We start from the raw sequence: 22,265 nt of genomic DNA on the forward strand, positions 1-22,265 counted from the left end.
TTGGTTCTGATGACTCCAGTGACTTTTGGTTATGATGTCACATACTCTTCTCAGGACATGAATTGGACGTCCTCTATCAAATCCCGGAGGATTGATGCTGCGCTGTATTAGAAAGGACTGATCTCATTGTCCTTGTTTCCACTGCTGCTGATCATTGTATTTCTGGGTTTGACTATGACTTCTCTCATCCAACACATTCACAAGGTTTCCACCGGTGCATCTTCTAAAGTGAAGGCTCACATCCGAGCTCTGCTAACCATGGCTGGACTGCTGCTCATATATATAATGTTTCATATGTCTAAATTATTTGTCACCTGGAATTTATCTCCCTTTTCATGGGCCGGTTACTGTGTGTTTCTATTTATTTATCACTCATTTTGTACATTACAAGCTCTCACATTGATCATAGGAAACAAAAATCTCACCAGTGGAGTCTTCTGCCCATGTCGACATTCTCAAAGTGACACCCGAGGTCTTCAAGAAACCCAAAGTCCTGCAACTGAAATGGGAATAAGGTGAAGTCAGTGACCATGTCAAGACCAAGGCGGTATTGTGTGTGGATGCAGTCGCTGGGATAAACGTCAGAACTTTGTATTGTAATTGACTTCTTCTTGGTGTTAATGTCGTGGTCTCGTGGTCATTGTTTCCTATGTACTCTAATTATTGCCATCTTCTTTAATAATTTGTAGAATGGGAAGGTTTCTAAGATATCAGGCTGTTCTATGCGTTCGTAATGGCTCTATGTAAACTTCCAGAGCTTCTGGATGATGTTGGACGTGACAGGCCATCTATGAAAACATTTGTACAGCCGGTACAACATGCCACAATTACATAATGTCACGCTGGGATATCTCCATCTACTTGAGCTTATCTTCTGGCCCTCTAGTTTCTACTACAACTATTCAGTCTTCGTCCATAGCATCTGGGCTTGTTTCTACAAACCAGGCTCTTGGCATTTATTTTGTTGGGGCATTTGGGAGGTCCACCTTTTACTGAGCGTAGATAGTTCTGTTTAAGGGTAAATAAAACCTGTAAAGGTGAATCTGGCCAAATACATGAGGGATCTATCGACAGATTGTCTTAGTAGCAGCTACTGTTAATCTGATTACATTTTTACCAGAGTTTGGTAATTTTTACCAAGAGCTATCATGGAATTGAAAACAAATATCTCATGTGTTTGAGCATTTTATGAGTCTGACTCCACTATCCAGACTACTAGTAATGGAGTCAACCTCATCACAGTCTGAAAGCCCCATCCATATCAGAGAAAACGTCGTCTACATGGCCAATTTTAACCATAACAAACAATTATCGGCTGCCTTAGCAAAAGAGTCAACTGACCAATCTTTGTTACTTTTCAAAAGACCAACTTATCGTGATATAATCATCTCTCTCATTGGCTGAATCATTGGCTGGAATAACCCAACACGATGGAGTCTGAGATGGTCTTTTTACCCATCTATGAACAATTATACGCCCAACTGACAAAAGAATGTTTGTTGGCCCATATTCATCTCATGTGGACAGAGGTCTCCACCCTCCACCCTTCTCTGTGATGTCTTGGTTTTACTTGTATTTTTCTGCTTGTTCAGGTTCAGAGAATACAGAGCTCGTGTTATCTCCACTATTCTCCCCTGACGTCTCATCATTCTGCTCCTCACACTGAATGTCTCATTGTACTTTTCCCTATAGACAGTGGGTAAATCCCTCTGGCTGTTTTTTCCTCCCTGGGTGTCAGTCTGTTCAATGTGTTTTGTTCATTTTGGCTTGTACAGTGTTGTGTCCTCGTCATAGGGGACGGGACACTAAATTCTTCTTGTGTGAAATGTCTAAAGTCCACTGTGGGAATAATGGCTCACAAACAGACATGGTTTACATGTATATATTAGCCCAGCGCTCATGGAGTCCTCACATCTTCTCCGGAGGTCTTGGGTTGTCTTCATGACATCCTCATAACTGTGTGTAGACACTTACAGATGTGTCCTCTGCTTTTTAGCTTGACATCCTGAGATGTGAGCTTTACAATGAACAGCTATGAAAAATATATATATAACTGTGATATTCTGTTAGATGTCTATGCTGTGGTGTCTATATCCGTCCATATTGCTGTGGGAATCGTAGCTGGTCTTGGGTTTTGCTTTGTTGTGATATTTTATTTATTATGTTTTATGAAACAATCAAATGCAAGAAAACCTACGAGTGACTCGTCTGGACTTGTCCATGATCCTTCCATTCCTCAGGTTCTCCGATATTCATGTCTGATCGGTTCTCTCCTACCGGACTCATAATTCTTTTTTATGCTTTTTTTGTATTGATTTGCTTTGAGTTTTGTGTGATGTGATCTTGAGTTTACGTGACATTTCACTAGAGCTGGGGATGTTTTCTCCTATTATTGGTACATAATAAAGGTTTGGAGTGCAATCAACTTCCAGTGTAAATCTCCTTCATGTGATCGATCCTCTTAGATGGAGAGTGAGAATGTGAACGTCAGATGTCTGATGTCAATTGTGAGGATCGTCGGCCCATAATGTTAGTGAATCGAAAAGTCAAAGTGGACAGAAGGTAGGGAATCTCTTATATTAACATCTCAAGACTGGGTCTGGTATTATCACCTAGAGGCCGGTGTCCAGTAATATCACCTAGAAGCCGGTGTCCGGTAAAGCAACTAGGAGACCTGCCTGGTAAGATCACGTGGAGACCAGTGTCTGGTATTACCACCTAGAGGCCGGTGTACGATATTATCACCTGGAGGCCGGCGTTCGGTAAAATCACTTGGAGGCCTGTCTGGTAAGATCACCTGGAGGCCAGTGTCTGGTATTATCCCCTAGAGGCCGGTGTCCTGTAGTATCCACTGGACGCTAGTATCCGGTACTATCAAATGGAGAAATTACTGAGCACATAGTCCGGCATCTGCAGTATGAATTAAAACTTTACTTTAATGAAAACATTAAAAAAAGAACAAGCTATATAAGCATGTTAGGCCATAGGAAAAAGATTGTAGAGAGAGTAGTCCCGGCACACAGTGCAAGAAAAATGGGAACAGTGCAGGTATGGTATGCTTGAAAAGATTTTATTTTTCACCAATCAAACGGTACTGCCCAACGTTTCGGCTCGTGCAAGAGCCTTCACCAGGGACAGAAAAGTAAAGGAAGTCAGCATAGGGGATGCTTGATGAGAAACAATCGTTGTTACAAATGAAGTAGACAAGTAGAGCACCAGTAAAGGGCTTTCATGCAGTGTGAAAGGGCTCACATGGAAGGCATGGGGTAGAAAATGAATGCAATGAGAGACACTAGAGTATGTGTAGTAGGTTACTGATCATACGTAGCATGGTAAGTCGTCGAAGGTAAAGTTAGTAGTACTATTAGTAATAAGGTAGAGGTGAGAGCACCAAGGGGATACCTATAACGGCATGGTGAATTGTCAGTATGTGAAGGGAGCCCTTCGGCGACTTACCATACTACTTATGATCAGTAACCTACTACACATACTCTAGTGTCTCTCATTGCATTCATTTTCTACTGCATGAAAAAGGCATCAACGTGGCACAGGAACTGGCCAGGGTTTTTCTGAGCAACGCAAATGGATGAAGAACATTTCCCGAAGCTGAGGCGATTTCTCTTTACTGTTGCGTTTCCGATGCATCGTGCCCACTGAGACGTTTGAGGGACAATTGACTTTTATTTATCTGTGGAGCGGAATTACTTGGCATATATCCATGGATATCATTGCTGACTGTAAAAATTGGTTTGAAAATTGAGGCTATGTCCTCATTTCCACCATCACTGGCACAAACTTCGAGTCTAACCAAAGTATCCCAGGAGTGGAGGAGTGGAATGGAGACAATGTCGCTTACAAATCATTCAAACACTTTCTGGGACCTTGAGAAAATCCTCGTTTGAAGATTACGGGACTGTGGGACTGCATAGCTTTACAGCAAAGACTTGGACAAACAAATGATCCCGAGAGGGAGTAGAATAAACAAAGTTCGCACCATCGGTTTTAATGATGACTTTAACAAAGAATGGTCTGCAATAATGACAATGTTCATGTAAATTGATCATTACACATGAGCAGATGAAATTGCCAGGTCTAGAAATAGAAATTACAAAACTGCAAATTTCATTGGAAAATTATGCTGCCAGGATTGAATTTTTTTAACTTATAAGGACAATCTAAAACAATTTTTGGACAAAAATGAGGACTCCACTATGATAAACAAGGAAAAGAAAAGACCTCAAGGATTACAAAAATATTGCTGTATATACTTGGCAAAGGAATAGGCTCAATTCTACCCCTAGGTCAATACTCAAAACCAGAAAGGACACTGATGGCAAATCCTTCAGAAGCACTCCAAGGGCAAGCTCTAGTTCTTCTGACCAAGACCATTGCGAGACGTCTTATGACCTGTCAGATCTTAGTGGATCAGAGACTGAGCTAGCAATAAAAAGAAAGACGCAGAAAAATCTTTCCGTTGGTGTCTATCAAGGGACTAATAAAGATGATTTTGAGAGGCACACTCATTGTTCAAAAAACGATCCGGACATCGAGCCGGGAGAAAGTCTCGGAAGGCTACAAGGACTTCCAACATGCAAGAAGAAATAAGGGACAATTTCACTCTTGCTGCAGATGGAACACTTCATGAATATACGGTCATCAATTTATCTGCAACCATTTTATCTATGGATCAAATAACAGTTTTGGAAAAGGGATTGAGCTTTGTTCCTACTAGGGGAGTAGACCTTTTTGACACTATAATGGATGTGAACACGTTTGTCAGTCTACTTACTATTAAGAAACATTTTTTTGTGGATGATTACCATGTCCACTGATTCTCCTGATAATGACCACATAATATCAGTGAAACAGATAACTCAAGTTGCTTCTAATCAAATTTAGAATTTCCAGGATCCAATTGCACGGAGCACGGAGTCTACTGACTAATTTGGATGAGGCTTCACCAATAGATAATGGAAAGCCATCTACTTTCCCATGCCTGATTCTACCTTTTACCCTTTACAGTGTAGAGTAACAACCATGGATAACTTCCTATATAATATAGGACAAGATCTAAAATGCCTTCTTAGCATGAAACAGAAACAAGCCGTCAAACAACTACAGAACAAGCACAATATAACCATAAGATATGTGGATAAGGGTGGCTCAGTGGTCGTGCTCGACAGTAGGCTTTACAACAATGTTACCAGACCAGACCACCTAAAAGAAATTGTCCTATGATCCTACCAAAGAGGTGTATGAAAAAAATGGAAGTATTATGTGAGGAAGGTTTGGCTTTGGCTTTTTCCACAATAAAAGAGAAGGATCATCTTCTAGTATCTAATGCAGTCTTTCCAGTTTTTCACACTGTGCCAAAGGTCCGCAAGGATTTATTTCCTCCGCCCTCCAAACCCGTTGTTGCGGGCGTTAATTCTCTGACCGAGAATTTGTCCACTTGGTTGGATAATATCATGCAAACGTCTGTATTACAAACCTATAGTCACATAAGAGCCACTAAACAGCTACTACATATTATGGATAATGCACCTTGGCAGGTTGGATATCACTGGATTTCCAGTTATATGGTTTCCTTATACTGGTCCATATCACATAATTCTTTGATAACAGCATTGGAGTTCCATTTGTGCAAATATGGAAATGTTATGGTAGAACTGTTTGAGTTTTATACTCTCAGTAACTCACTTTCTATTTTCTCATTTAACATCTTTTTTATTTTCAAATTCTTGGTTGTCTATTGGGAGTCAGGTTCTCAATGTCTTTGGGAAATCTTTTTATGGTAAGGACCATCCTGTATCTGCCATGCAATCCAACATACAGTTTTATTGGTGTTATGCAGATACATCGACGATCTCCTCTTCATCTGTTAATGCACTCTGATCACGCATCACATCAGATTTTTTCACATTTCGAATTTTATTAAATAGGGTTAAAAATATTAATTTGAAGTTTTCTACCCAATTTTATGATCATGTAATGTCATTTCTGGATGTCAAATTATTTGGCAATACAGATGCTGGCAGGATAGACACAGAGACATACAGGAAACCAGTGAGCAGTAATTCCATGCACCCAGCTGTCATCCAACAGAATGGTGAATCTAGCCCAAGCACAATGGTGAACAGGGCCCTGGCACAATGATGAACCGAGCCTGAGCACAATGATGGACATGGCCCAGCCACAATGATGGATATGGCTCGGGCACAATGGTGGTCATGATATGAGCACAATGGTGGACACGGCCCGGGCACAGTATTAGAAACTACCTAGGCACAATGGGGGACACGTCCCAGGCACAGTGGTGGATATGGCCTGGGCATAATGGTGGACTCGGTCTGGGCACAATGGTGGACATGGCCCAGAGACAACTTTTTTGAGTTCTGTCACTGCCATCAATTAGTATATGAATTAATTTTACAATGAAATGGAAAAATGTCCAACTTTCCCCTTGTGATCTGTTGTACTGTATGCTCTATGTTATAAAATATGCAGATAATAGTTTTTGGATAATTGGATTCTAGTTTTCTGCACATTTTAGACCGGGTATTAGCTATTTTAGAATTGGGTCTTTATAATGTGTCTGAGGTGAAAGCCTGGACCCTGCAAAGAAGATTTTACTATTTCCAAGAATAGGACATTTAACTATCTAATGAGGGTAGATCAGTTTTCAGATTTGCATCCCTTCCCATTGTCCCATTATTGTCACAAGTCACCTGTGAGCCTTCATCACTCTTCACCTCTTTAGACTTTCCAAGAGCATCAAAGATAAAGTTGAGGAGGACGGAAGCAGGACTTGTCACATCCACCATGAGCTCCGATCTGGGTGTTTTATCTCTTGCATCTGTGGCTCTGACATCTTGTATCACGTTACATTTCTCTGTGGTCGTCATACACTTGTGGGACTGGTGGAACGGTCGCAGGATGTCAGCATTTGACCAGATTTTGTCCAGTATAGCTCTCACCGATATACTGCTGAAGCTCACCATATGCTTTGATGCTCTCAGTTATTTCACCCAGATGTATGTCACCTACGGTAAAGAGGTATATATGTCTGAGAATGCCGTGTTTTATTTCCTTCTCGAGCTTCATTTTTGGCAGACTGCTCTGCTCTCCATCTACTATTCTGCAAAACTTGTCAACTTTTCTCACTGCTTTTTCACTTGGCTGAAAAGTAAAATCTTGACGTCCCCGAGTCATCTTGTGCTGGCACTAGACATTACCCTGTTAATCCTGGCACTACCTCTGATCTGGACCATCGAGATAAACAACTTGGAAAACAGGACACATCATCCAAGTGGGAAAGAAGAGGTTGTTTCCATGAAAACGCCCTACAGTGTGTTCAGCATGATGGTGGGCTGTTGTCTGCCCTTCACCGTGATGTTTGCCTGCATTGGGCTCAGTGTGAGGTCTCTCGTCAGCCATGTCTGGAGAATCAAACACAACTCTACTGACTTCAGCTCTTCTCAGATTCGAACCCATGTCCGAGCAGCATCCACAATGGTCCTGTGCGCAGCAGTCAACTTGTCCTTGTTCTTCAATGCAGTTTTTTTGTTTCAGACCAAGGTTTATTTGGGAACAACATTACATTTTATTTTTTGGTTCATTTTTATGGCGCATCCGACAATCCAGATGATTATTCTGATTGCAGGAAACTCAAAGCTGAAGAGTCGATTTCAAATAAAGTGTCCATAATGAGCACAACACGGCGTGACAGACTGAGTGTTTCTTGGCTGCTTCATATGATTGTTCAAAGAGTTGTACTGTATTATATCTGGACTTTAGCATGGGAGAGATTGGAGTATAAACCGACTGGAATAAACCAACTAGTGCAAACCTCATGTATGTCTTCACATGAAGTCTTTAATGAAGTCTTTTCTTTCTAGTTTTCTTAGTTTTTTCTTTGGGTTGTGCTGTAAGCCTGTATATATGATCATTGTGGCATGTAGTCTTTGGTTCAACAGGGAAATATGTTGTGTATGTGAATAATAGTTTTCTTTGGGAAATTATCAAAGCATTTTATGGTGATTGACTTGGAAAATCCACTTATATTCCATGCCTCTTCTCCCAGACTGCCAATATTTATTTATTTTAGTTTTTTTTTCTCCTTCATAGACATAAACAGTTTACAGTATACATGGACAGTATTATCACAAGGTGTCCAAAAATCACTGATAATGTATATTGCTTGCTGCAATGTCCTTAATTTTGCAAAAATGGACTCCTGAATAACCAGAGGTTATGTTGTTTTAGTTTATAGTATGTAGATAATGTATGGCTTTCTACCCCGATCACATCTTATGTTAGGAGTCAACTATTTTCTGTTTGTATTTACCAGCAGAGAACAAACTACAGTTCTGTCAGTATAGGGTAGTCTCAGAGGAAATAATAATTACCATACAGCAGCCTAAATTGGCCCAAACACATGTTTTACAGCAGAAAACTCTGGTTTATTATTCAGCTAACCTGGACCCTGTCACCAGGACTGTATCTCTTGTATCAGATATTTATGGTGCTCTCAGTTAGGTACAATCTTGACACAATGTGATTTTCTCGTGTCCCAAATGTAAAACTCAAGTGATACACAGTTTTGAATCCAACTATGCTTTGGAAACTGGATACAAAAAAGGAGAAAAATGTCGGAAGTCACCTATTTTTAAGTTTTCTTTACATTTTTATCTCTAATTGAGGACAAAGCAGACATACAAACATCTCATGATGGCTCTGATGCAACAAGAAATGGCAGGGTTTGAACATGTCTCTGTTGAGCCCATTTCTAATGTAGCTTTTGAGGGGGGGGTTTATAGATGGAAGAAGATATTAAGATGTTGGTCGATTCTACATTGGATTTGCTGAGGTTACACAGCATTAGATAATAAAGCCGAACCACTCCCTCCTTTCCTATCATCACAGGAGGCAGAGATGAAGGTCCTGTCTGACACATATAGATTGGCAAATGGAAAGCTGGCCAAATTTGCTTATAGGCAGTAGATCTTTCCTAATGTCACATAAGAAACCTATAAAGCCCACAGAGTGCGTACTAGCCCAGGTAGAGGCTCTCCTCTTATAAAATAAGCCTGGCATAGTGAAGATAAAACTCACACCTGAGCTAACACTGATGAAGCCAGAGGAAAGGCTCACACAGATGCAGCCAACAAAGATGCAGAAAAAAGGCCTAAAGTCCAGTCTTTTACCAAAACAGACCAGGACCTCAGGGGCACCTATCACCTAAGCAGCACCTGTCACTCCTGATGTTGTTAAATCATTACAGGAACAAGCAGTTTAACAGGGAAGGGAGTGTGAGATGCAGGGAGCCTAGCTGACTAAGTAAGGTGTGTGGATAAAGAGCGGTAAGCTTTTTCTGTCACAAGCTCTCTAGTCAATCATGTCCCAGGTAACCCATGGACTAACACATCTGTCAGAGACAATAATAAGTGTGTGCTTTGGTGGACAATGTATGGGTTGCACCTGGGTCCAGTACCCAGGTGGTCAGGCACACCCAGTCTTTTATGATGTATACCTAATACAATGTAGGGAAAACTGTAAAGACCCCACAGAAAAAAAACCCTCATCTACTCTACCCATTCCAGAGATTGCAGATTGATTATATACATCTACTATGTGTAGGTTTAAATGAGTTTGTTCATGTTGTGTAAATTCCTTTCCAGGATTGATCTGAGGCATATCCAGTGCTGAAAACTGTTATTGCTGGAAAAACTCACCATGGAGGAGGTATGTAAAAATGGCGTTCCTGAAGTGGTAAAGGTACATATTTTATAGGAGAGGTCATTTGGGAAATCTTACAGAATCTGTGAATTAGCAGACTTTCCAAACTCCTTACCATCCGCAGCGCAATGGGAAGGTGGAATGGTTGAATGGGATATTCAAAGTAAAAATTCAGAAGGTAAAGGTGGAGACTGGCAAGTTATGGACCCAATGCTTGCATTTGTTTTCTTAATATACAGTTAGGTCCAGAAATATTTGGACAGTGACACAAGTTTTGTTATTTTAGCTGTTTACAAAAACATGTTCAGAAATACAATTCTATATATAATATGGGCTGAAAGTGCACACTCCCAGCTGCAATATGAGAGTTTTCACATCCAAATCGGACAAAGGGTTTAGGAATCATAGCTCTGTAATGCATAGCCTCCTCTTTTTCAAGGGACCAAAAGTAATTGGACAAGGAACTCTAAGGGCTGCAATTAACTCTGAAGGCGTCTCCCTCGTTAACCTGTAATCAATGAAGTAGTTAAAAGGTCTGGGGTTGATTACAGGTGTGTGGTTTTGCATTTGGAAGCTGTTGCTGTGACCAGACAACTTGCGGTCTAAGGAACTCTCAATTGAGGTGAAGCAGAACATCCTGAGGCTGAAAAAAAAGAAAAAATCCATCAGAGAGATAGCAGACATGCTTGGAGTAGCAAAATCAACAGTCGGGTACATTCTGAGAAAAAAGGAATTGACTGGTGAGCTTGGGAACTCAAAAAGGCCTGGGCGTCCACGGATGACAACAGTGGTGGATGATCGCCGCATACTTTCTTTGGTGAAGAAGAACCCGTTCACAACATCAACTGAAGTCCAGAACACTCTCAGTGAAGTAGGTGTATCTGTCTCTAAGTCAACAGTAAAGAGAAGACTCCATGAAAGTAAATACAAAGGGTTCACATCTAGATGCAAACCATTCATCAATTCCAAAAATAGACAGGCCAGAGTTACATTTGCTGAAAAACACCTCATGAAGCCAGCTCAGTTCTGGAAAAGTATTCTATGGACAGATGAGACAAAGATCAACCTGTACCAGAATGATGGGAAGAAAAAAGTTTGGAGAAGAAAGGGAACGGCACATGATCCAAGGCACACCACATCCTCTGTAAAACATGGTGGAGGCAACGTGATGGCATGGGCATGCATGGCTTTCAATGGCACTGGGTCACTTGTGTTTATTGATGACATAACAGCAGACAAGAGTAGCCGGATAAATTCTGAAGTCTACCGGGATATACTTTCAGCCCAGATTCAGCCAAATGCCACAAAGTTGATCGGACTGCGCTTCATAGTACAGATGGACAATAACCCCAAGCATACAGCCAAAGCTACCCAGGAGTTCATGAGTGCAAAAAAGTGGAACATTCTGCAATGGTCAAGTCAATCACCAGATCTTAACCCAATTGAGCATGCATTTCACTTGCTCAAATCCAGACTTAAGACAGAAAGACCCACAAACAAGCAAGACCTGAAGGCTGCGGCTGTAAAGGCCTGGAAAAGCATTAAGAAGGAGGAAACCCAGCGTTTGGTGATGTCCATGGGTTCCAGACTTAAGGCAGTGATTGCCTCCAAAGGATTCGCAACAAAATATTGAAAATAAAATATTTTTTTTTGGGTTTGGTTTATTTGTCCAATTACTTTTGACCTCCTAAAATGTGGAGTGTTTGTAAAGAAATGTGACAATTCCTACAATTTCTATCAGATATTTTTGTTCAAACCTTCAAATTAAACGTTACAATCTGCACTTGAATTCTGTTGTAGAGGTTTCATTTCAAATCCAATGTGGTGGCATGCAGAGCCCAACTCGCGAAAATTGTGTCACTGGCCAAAGATTTCTGGACCTAATTGTATAGGTCTCCATATAAGATATTTTTTGGCTTAGCATCTAGAACAGGATTATATTTACTACAGATACTTCAGGCACAGCACAATAGCCTAACCAGCAATGTACAAGTCTTGTGTAAGTCACTAAATAGTGTGTATTCTCCAGTTCCAGACCCTAAATCAGTGTCATGAGCATGGTCTCAAGCCAGGACACTGGGTGATCCTAAAAAGACGAGCGAGAAAGAGCCACAAGCCGAGATTAGATGGGCCGATCCTGCTTCTCCAAAGCACAGAAACTTCGATGAAGCTTGAGGGATACCCTATCTGGATACAAAGCAGTCATTGTAAAGAGTCACAGCACCAGCAGAATGAGGGTCACAACACACATAGTGCTGGACTATCTCACATGACCTTATGGAAAATCTCCAGATTGGGGCAGATATATGAGAAATAGCCAAAAGAAGGCAGTGATGGTTACAAGAACACAACACAAACAAGGACTCATGGTGGGAAAAACATTCTCTGTCCTGAACCATTCAATTAGTTCAAAGGTGGATAACACACTTGTATACAACTAGTATTGTTCTGTTTCTTGGTACATGAAGCCTTAAAAGTGCTATTTTATGCAATACCGACGGTAATCAGGTTCATATGAAATGGAAATCATGTCAAAGAACCCCTGGTGGTATATTATGGCTCTGAGACAAGAAGAGATCCATTAGTATTGAGGTACAATTCTGTGTACTGAGGTAGGGAACTGAGGGGAAGAAGGTAGTAAAGTCCTGAGAACGTGGATACCCAGAATTGGTCACAAAGGGAGGAATGTGAGAACAGAATCCAGTTTGTGTGTGTGGCATCCATCTTGTACTTACTCTGTACGTACTCTGACGTCATGATGATCAGGTAACACTGATGACCGGGGAAGTTTCACATTTCTGTTCACACCTCTACTGCTCTAATTGGTGCATAGTTCAGAGGGATCTTGTCATTTCTCTGTGACCCTATATAAACTGGTCACTTGAGCTTATAAAGGACAATTCTTAGAGTACACCATACTATGCTGTACTGTATTGATTTCCCGAGAGCCCGTAAGACAAACCTTATTAATTTGGGGTTTCAGAGGCATAGAAGGAGAGTATTTCACCCAGACATTCACATTGCATTAGGCTGCTGTGTGACACTTCTCCTGACTCTCCTCTGTATTGGTCTCAGTGTGAAGTCTCTTTTGGACCATGTTTGGAGAATTCTTCTCAGTACAGCTTCTCCTCGCTGGTCCCGGCTCTAGTTCAGGCAGCTAGGACTATTATTCTCAGAGTGCCTCTAGAGCTGGCCTTCAACCACGTCATTAGTGGTGTTATATCTGTATCATTCACCAAGGACCAGATAAGCAAGACTTTCTTATGGGTCTAAAGGCCCATTTACATGCAACAACATCGCTAACGAGATGTCGTTGGGGTCACGGAATTCGTGCCGCACATCCGGCCTCGTTAGCTACGTGGTTGCGTGTGACACGTACGAACGACCATTAACGATAGAAAATACTCACCTTATCGTTGATCGTTGATACGTCGACCATTTCCCAAATATCGTTGCTGTTGCAGGACGCAGGTTGTTCGTCGTTCCTGAGGCAGCACACATCGCTACTAGTGACACCCCAGGAACGACGAATAACAGCTTACCTGCGTCCTCCGGCAATGAGGTGGGCGAGTCCTTCGGCTGCTCTCCTCCCCTCCGCTTCTATTGGCCACCTGGCGTGTGACGTCGCTGTGACGCCGCACGAATCGCCCCCTTAGAAAAGAGGCAGTTCGCCGGCCACAGCAACGTCGCTGGGTAGGTAACTATAAGAACGAAAAAGAGGTGATCCAGCTCAACTGGGGCAAAGTCCGGCATGCAAGGATAACACTCTGGCAGTGCAAGGGTCCAATAGAAGAAAGAAAAATCCAGCTTCCGGAGTAGTAGTAAAACTGATGCAAAATTTTATTAAAGGACGTAAAAATTAATGTGATGACAAAAATAGGGAGCTCATATGCGGCGTAAGGCTACGCGTTTCGAACTCTGCCTGCGTTCTTTGTCAAGCCTGAGTGAACATGTCTTGCTCACAAGCATTTAAACTCACTCCTACCAATGGGAGCAGTGTGTTTAATCAGAAAGCACATCTGCCAGCATGGGGTAGATAACATACAAAGCAACAATACAAAAATTCAACAATAAGTGAATAGAGTTTTTTATATATACAGAAAAGATTTTTGATATTAAAATTCCACATAAAAAAACTCTATCATCCGAAATGTACATGCGAACATTATCTACCAAGATTTAATAATGAAACATGACATCTCGTCTCAGATTAAGACCATTGTGTATTCTAGTTCCCAAATGAAATATCCAAAAAGCCTCCCGTGTGAGAACCTGATGTTGGATATCACCACCACGAGGAGAGATTTTAACTTTTTCTAAGCCAAAAACACGCAGGGAGTCAGTATTGCAATTGTGATGTGGAATAAAATGTCTGGATGCCGATGAGAGATTTCTGGCTGGAATAACGGTGCCCTTAGAATTATAAATATCCCGGATATGTTCATTAAAACGCACCTTGAGTTTTCTCACTGTACAGCCAATATAAAGTAGGTTGCAGCTGGTGCACTTAATGCAGTAAACCACATTGGTGGTATTACAATGAATGTACCTCGAAATGGAATATGTGGCAGTCTCACCAGTATTTGAAAATGAGCTACAAGGTAAGGCAAATTCACATGTGCGGCAGCGTGAGGTGCCGCACCTAAAAAATCCCTTGTGTTCAAGCCAGGTGGAAACAGGTTTATTTTTTACAAAAAAACTGGGTGAAAGAATGTTGCCCAGTGAAGGTGCTTTTTTAGCAACCACATTGCAACCAGATTGCAGTATGGTTGCAAGAACAGGGTCCTCATTTAAAACGGGTAAATAACGTTTAATAATGATATGCGAATTTGGTTATGGCTCATTGGGAGGAAAAATACTTATATGATATTAATAACCCTTACTGTAAATTCATCCACTGGTACGGTAGATTTATTGATGACCAGTTATTCATTTGGAATGGTCCCATCTTATTAATTCCGGAGTTCATGAATTATTTAAACAATAATCAATTCAATCTAAAATTCACCCATTTTTGTGACAATAATAAAATTAATTTTTTGGATTTGACTTTCACAGGCATGCCTAATCAGATTATATCCACTTGAATTTATCGTAAACCACTGGCGGAAATACAATTTTACATGCTATGAGTAGTCACCCCAATCATACAATCAAAGCTGCACCAGTGGGTGAATTTACCAGGGTTTTGCGTAATTGCAGTGAGCATTCTGTATATAACAATGAAGTCAGATCAGCTGAATCCAGATTAAGTGCAAGGGGTTATCCATCCTGGACACTTCAAAGAGCACACAAGATAGTAGATAATAAAAAACGTGATCAATTGATAGATTTTTCAAGCCAGGTGGAAACAGGTTTATTTTTTACAAAAAAACTGGGTGAAAGAATGTTGCCCAGTGAAGGTGCTTTTTTAGCAACCACATTGCAACCAGATTGCAGTATGGCTGCAAGAACAGGGTCTTCATTTAAAACGGGTAAATACCGTTTAATAATATTTTTGATGTGATTGAATTGTGTGCTGTATTGTAAAGATAGCACTATTTTGTTATGCAATTTCATATTGTTCTTATTGTTTTTACATTCAGAGTTTTTATTTGAAAAATCTATCAATTGATCACGTTTTTTCTTTCTTTCTTGCAACCATACTGCAATCTGGTTGCAATGTGGTTGCTAAAAAAGCACCTTCACTGGGCAACATTCTTTCACCCAGTTTTTTTGTAAAAAATAAACCTGTTTCCACCTGGCTTGAACACAAGGGATTTTTTAGGTGCGGCACCTCACGCTGCCGCACATGTGAATTTGCCTTACCTTGTAGCTCATTTTCAAATACTGATGAGACTGCCACATATTCCATTTCGAGGTACATTAATTGTAATACCACCAATGTGGTTTACTGCATTAAGTGCACCAGCTGCAACCTACTTTATATTGGCTGTACAGTGAGAAAACTCAAGGTGCGTTTTAATGAACATATCCGGGCCATTTATAATTCTAAGGGCACCGTTATTCCAGCCAGAAATCTCTCATCGGCATCCAGACATTTTATTCCACATCACAATTGCAATACTGACTCCCTGCGTGTTTTTGGCTTAGAAAAAGTTAAAATCTCTCCTCGTGGTGGTGATATCCAACATCAGGTTCTCACACGTGAGGCTTTTTGGATATTTCATTTGGGAATTAGAATACACAATGGTCTTAATCTGAGACGAGATGTCATGTTTCATTATTAAATCTTGGTAGATAATGTTCGCATGTACATTTCGGATGATAGAGTTTTTTTATGTGGAATTTTAATATCAAAAATCTTTTCTGTATATATAAAAAACTCTGTTCACTTATTGTTGAATTTTTGTATTGTTGCTTTGTATGTTATCTACCCCATGCTGGCAGATGTGCTTTCTGATTAAACACACTCCTCCCATTGGTAGGAGTGAGTTTAAATGCTTGTGAGCAAGACATGTTCACTCAGGCTTGACAAAGAACGCAGGCAGCGTTCGAAACGCGTAGCCTTACGCCGCATATGAGCTCCCTATTTTTGTCATCATATTAATTTTTACGTCCTTTAATAAAATGTTGCATCAGTTTTACTACTATTCCGGAAGCTGGATTTTTCTTTCTTCTGTAGGTAACTATAGTATGCTGGGGCCTAGCGATATTGTGCGCCATTAGCGATTTGCCCGTGACGCACAAACGACGGGGGCGGGTACGATCGGCAGCGACATTGCTAGCGATGTTGTTGCGTGTAAAGCCCCCTTTAGTTGTGTGTTGTCCAACAACTGGGTTTATTCTTCTAATTGTGGAAAGCCCCAGGCTTCAAAGTAGACTCCTAGGACATGGGGAACCTTCTGTATTGGGAAGTCTTTGAAGTTTGATCTTCTGAGATGGGACTCACCTAGGACACCATGTCTTCATGAAGAATATTGAAAAATCCTTCCCTGGACAATACGTGAAATACCTACGCTTCTTCATATCTACATATTCACTGGTTAAACATTAGTAAAAGTACAAATCATCTTACATTTAGAGAAGTTTTCTACCTATATTTCCAAAATAGGCTTGAAAAATGAGTAAGTTGTGAAGAGCGACTGGCCTCTCTGATTGTTACTCATCCAACGCCGCTGCAGAAGCGGAAATGATGATATTCTTCTGTGTCGCCCTGGACAAGCCAGGGGACACAGGTAACAACACACACACACCCCCAGCAGTTCACAGCAGACATCCCCAAAGTGACCTGCTTTCTGCCTGGGGCTGACACACCAGGTGGGCGGAGTCAGGAGATAGGGACGCCCACCCTGGAGTGAGCTGACCTGAGACAGGAAACAAGCCCAGTCTAGTCATAGGAGAGGAGGAGAGAAGGTCTGCAGAGAGGCAGACATAGCCAGGGGCCTAGGTTGGAGCCTAGGGCCTCGTAGAGAGAGTCCAGCAGACGCTAGGTGCCGTCTGCAGGGAGCCGGGGAGACAGCTGGTGGAACCGCAGGTAGCCGGGGCTGGGCAGTGGCCCCCCGGTACAGAGTCGGGGAGCCAGCTGGAAGCCGGAGTGCAGGAGAAGGGTGCACGGAAGTAGAAGAAAGGACTTACACAACCAAACTGGGTCAGGGGAGAAACAACAACTGCAGCCGTCTGAGGGTACCCGTCCATCCAGCCGAGTGTTTTACTAAGAACTGTGTCAGTGTCTCAGGCTGAGTGAGTACCACAGTGTCGCAAGGCACAGCGCTGCCCCCGCGTCCCTGCGCCCACCAGGTCCTGCACCCTTCCACCCCATCACCGGGCCCCGGAATCACCAACCCCTACCCACGGAGGGGCAACACAACACCTGGCTGCTCCGCATCATCACTCCCGGGATCCCCATATTGAGCAGCGGTGGTGCTACAAATCACCACAACCGTGGGTGGCGTCACGGACAATCTCCCCAACAAAAACCCCCTTTCACTCACGGGCGAGGAGCGCCGCTCGAGAACCCCCGGGATCCGGCCCACCGTTCGAGCCACCACTGAGCAGCAGCAGCCGGACCCGAGCAGAGGGGTGAGCACCCTCCTCCCCGCCCGCGACACTTCCATCAGTCACCTCACTCTGCAGACAATCACTGGCTCCAGTGGTCAGGCAATTGTGTGAACAGGATATCATCAGCTCTAGTCTGGGAGGAGAGAGGTTATTCATTTCACTGGACAAATTTAGGCAGAAAACCCCATTAAGGCCATTTTCACATGGTGAGGTTTCTAGTATGTGACATTTTGCATATTGCATTAAAAAAGCACTTGTTTTGCGTTAAAGTTTAGGAGCTTTTTTTCTTCATTGGTTAGCTGAGGCGAGGCGAGCACTCGGTATTCCCTCCTGACCGTGGAGATCTGCTCATAATCTGCAATGACCAAGAACCTGTCAGGACTGAGCCAAGAGTTCTGCTAAAGGTCTGTCTGCATATAGGGCACCATAATATTAATAGAAACCAGAAATGTCACTGTCAGGTCCCTGTACACCGGGCACCATAACACCATTAATAACAGATATTGGGGACTGTGGCCTCCAGCACAGCGATGTCTGCACCACCAGGAAGAGCAGAGTCTCCTTCTCAGATGTCTGTGCTGATTATTTATCTGATATTTATCTTGTTTCTCTATAAATATAAGTGATGACATCAGTAATCAATGTCCATATTTATTTATTTATATATTATATTTCTTCCTATGATTGCAATATTCATTAACAGACCATAAAGAGTCCTCAAGACACAATAAAAATTGTAAATGTGGATGATAGGAGGAGATAAAGTATTCCTGTCATTCACAAAAAACCTGTAGGAAAATAGGGGCCCAGTCAGAAAAGCAACCTGAAAATTCTGTAAAGAAGCAAATACTCAGCCCAACTGCTTATAAAGACAGGAAAATCAACCATCACTTCCTGTGGAGCGACAAAAACTCACCCCCTATCTTCCTGAGAGATAAGGACCCGCCCAACTTCCTGTAGAGAGGTAAATAGCTTCCTCCTCTTCCTGTAGAGAGATAAATACCTGCCTCCTCTTCCTGTAGAGAGATAAATACCTGCCTCCTCTTCCTGTAGAGAGATAAATACCTGCCTCCTCTTCCTGTAGAGAGATAATGACCTGCCCAACTTCCTGTAGAGAGATAAGGACCTGCCTTCTCTTCCTGTAGAGAGATAAGGGCCTGTTCCCCTTCCTATAAACAGATAAAGACACTCCCCTTCTTCCTGTAGAGAGACCTGCCTCCTCTTCCTGTAGAGAGATAAATACCTGCCTCCTCTTCCTGTAGAGAGATAATGACCCGCCTAACTTCCTGTAGAGAGATAAGGACCTGCCTTCTCTTCCTGTAGAGAGATAAGGACCTGTTCCCCTTCCTATAAACAGATAAAGACACTCCCCTTCTTCCTGTAGAGAGACCTGCCTCCTCTTCCTGTAGAGAGATAAATACCTGCCTCCTCTTCCTGTAGAGAGATAAGGACCTGCCCAACTTCCTGTAGAGAGGTAAATAGCTTCCTCCTCTTCCTGTAAAGAGATAAAAACCTACCTCCTCTTTCTGTAGAGAGATAAAGACCTACATCCTCTTCCTGTAGAGAGATAAAGACCTGCCTCCTTTTCCTGTAGAGAGATAAAGACCTGCATCCTCTTCCTGTAGAGAGATAAGGACCTGCCCAACTTCCTGTAGAGAGATAAGGACCTGTTCCCCTTCCTATAAACAGATAAAGACACTCCCCTTCTTCCTGTAGAGAGATAAAGACCTGCCTCCTCTTCCTGTAGAGAGATAAAGACCTGTTCCCCTTCCTGTAAAGAGATAAAGACCCACTTCTCCCTCCCTATAGAGACATAAAGACCTGCCCCCTCTTTCTTTCTGTAGATAGATAAGGACCCACTCCCCTTCCTGTAGAACAATAAGGAATCGTCCCCACTTCTTGTAGACAGATAAAGACCCACCTCCTCTTCCTGTAGAGAGACAAGGACCCGCCTCTTCTTTCTGTAGAGAGACAAGGACCCACCTCTTCTTTCTGTAGAGAGACAAGGACCCACCTCTTCTTTCTGTAGAGAGACAAGGACCCACCTCTTCTTTCTGTAGAGAGACAAGGACCCACCTCTTCTTTCTGTAGAGCGATAAAGATCCGCCCCTTTTCCCGTAGACAGATAAAGACTATAGACCCACCCCTTTTCCTGAAGCGATAAAGCCATATCCCCTCTTCCTGTTGAGGGATATAGACCCGCCCCCTCTTCCTGTAAAGGGATATAGACCTGCCCCCTCTTCCTGTAGAGAGATATAGACCCGTCCCCTCTTCCTGTAGAGAGATAAAGCCACGCCCCCTCTTTCTGTAGAGATATAGACCCGCCCCCTCTTCCTGTAGAGGAATATAGACCTGCCCCCTCTTCCTGTAGAGGGATATAGACCTGCCCCCTCTTCCTGTAGAGGGATATAGACCTGCCCCCTCTTCCTGTAGAGGGATATAGACCCGTCCCCTCTTCCTGTAGAGAGATAAAGCCACGCCCCCTCTTTCTGTAGAGAGATATAGACCCGCCCCCTCTTCCTGTAGAGGGATATAGACCTGCCCCCTCTTCCTGTAGAGGGATATAGACATGCCCCCTCTTCCTGTAGAGGGATATTGTTACGGGGGGCTGTCTGATAATAACCTAAAGGAGTATCAGACAGTCAGGGTCCACCGTGCAAAGACTTTGCTGCAGACTATGGCAAAGTGCAAAACCTCTGTTAACTCACAGGAGGATATAATAAGTAAAGCAATTCCTCCCTTACTTGGAGGGTGTGTGGAATGATCTCTGTTAATAATCACAGAGACAAAGGCAATGTGTGCGAAATGGCACCTACCTAGGTCCGCTCTTCTAGTGGTGCAAAAGAGACGAACAGCAGCGTAAGCCGCACAAAGCTCCTACCTGCGTTCGCTCCACTAGTGTGCGAGGACACGAACCACTAGATATGGCACCTGCCTAGGTCCGCTCTTCTAGTGGTGCAAAAGAGACGAACAGCAGCGTAAGCCGCACAAAGCTCCTACCTCTGTTCGCTCCCTTAGTGTGCGAGGATACGAACAACTACCAGACGCAGTATAAGGAACGTTACCCTAGCGGCAACGTCCACCTACGAGTAGAATCACAAGGCCCAGCCAGACCATGTGCCTCAGGCACCTGCCTATGTCCGCTCCCCTAAGAGGTAAGGATACGGACAGCAGCCGAAGCTGTAAGGTATAAGAATGCTACCCTGCCGGTAGCGCTCACCTAGCATAGACAGAGGAATGCCTAGAGGAACGCGCACAGAGCGTCTACTCTTATGCATGAACCAAGAGGACTGAGCACCATGCGGCGTGTGTCAGGGTCTTATATAGACTCTGTGCCTCATCCAAGATGGAGGACACCAGAGCCAATCCGCTGCCAGAACGACAGGAGTGACGTCATGCTGGCCTATCACCGAGCAAGGCGTCACAAGCACATGACCAGCGACCAATCGGCATAGAAGGTGTCAGAGACATGTGACCTCGTGTCAGCGATTATGTCACCCGCACATGTGCAATGGCTCCAAGATAGGACTTAGTCTCCGGCGCTCGCACATGTGCAGTAGCAAGAAATCTGGACATAGTCTCCAGTGTTCGCAGCAACCGTAACAGATATAGACCCGTCCCCTCTTCCTGTAGAGGGATATAGACCTGCCCGCTCTTCCTGTAGAGGGATATAGACCTGCCCCCTCTTCCTGTAGAGGGATATAGACCTGCCCGCTCTTCCTGTAGAGGGATATAGACCTGCCCCCTCTTCCTGTAGAGGGATATAGACCTGCCCCCTCTTCCTGTAGAGGGATATAGACCTGCTCCCTCTTCCTGTAGAGGGATATAGACCTGCCCCCTCTTCCTGTAGAGGGATATAGACCTGCCCCCTCTTCCTGTAGAGGGATATAGATCTGCCCCCTCTTCCTGTAGAGGGATATAGACCTGCCCCCTCTTCCTGTAGAGGGATATAGACCTGCTCCCTCTTCCTGTAGAGGGATATAGACCCGTCCCCTCTTCCTGTAGAGGGATAATGGCCCGCTTCCTCTTCCTGTAATCTATCTCTCCATTTCTTCTCCTGCAGACGGTTCACATCTGACAGATTGTGGGCATGGAGTAGAGACACCTCATAGTTTTGCACGTCTCAGGGCTTTTCCCAAGGATAAGATAACATGGTTTTTAAAGTAAAGTGATTTGCAGATTTCCTATTTATTACAATATCTATCAAAATAAGATCACGTTGTCTGAAAGGTCATGGAACATTCCCCAATAATCAGTCGTGGTTACTTGTGCTACTCATGAACAGTGACGCACAGAGCGCTGAGCTGGGAGATGGTCACCCACTGTCTTACAAGCTGAACCCCGATAAATGTCATCAATGCTCTCTAAATGAGGCCACCAGGAGTGTTGGATACGACCGTCACATGAGAAAGTCCCTGATGACTTTATTTTCGTTTGATAGGATATTGGTAGAGGATGAGATTGGACCAAGGAGGAGATTTTTATTCCATGGTAAGGGCCAGGGGTGGACAAGGCTGAGATAAAAC

General features: G+C 43.1%; 1 protein-coding gene across 1 annotated transcript; it reads left to right on the forward strand.

The window, feature by feature from the left end:
- The first annotated feature begins 6,936 nt into the window (after positions 1-6,936).
- LOC142246845 (taste receptor type 2 member 9-like) lies at positions 6,937-7,707 on the forward strand. The gene has a single exon (XM_075319896.1). The coding sequence runs from the start codon at positions 6,937-6,939 to the stop codon at positions 7,705-7,707; it is 771 nt and encodes a 256-aa protein (XP_075176011.1).
- Positions 7,708-22,265: the final 14,558 nt, after the last annotated feature.

The sequence above is a fragment of the Anomaloglossus baeobatrachus genome, chromosome 7, assembly GCF_048569485.1.
Source record: "Anomaloglossus baeobatrachus isolate aAnoBae1 chromosome 7, aAnoBae1.hap1, whole genome shotgun sequence".
Lineage (NCBI taxonomy): Eukaryota > Metazoa > Chordata > Amphibia > Anura > Aromobatidae > Anomaloglossus > Anomaloglossus baeobatrachus.

What these genes read in the sequence shown, in the direction of transcription:
- LOC142246845 (XM_075319896.1), top strand. Translation starts at nt 6,937, where the DNA reads ATGTCAGCATTTGACCAGATTTTGTCCAGTATAGCTCTCACCGATATA.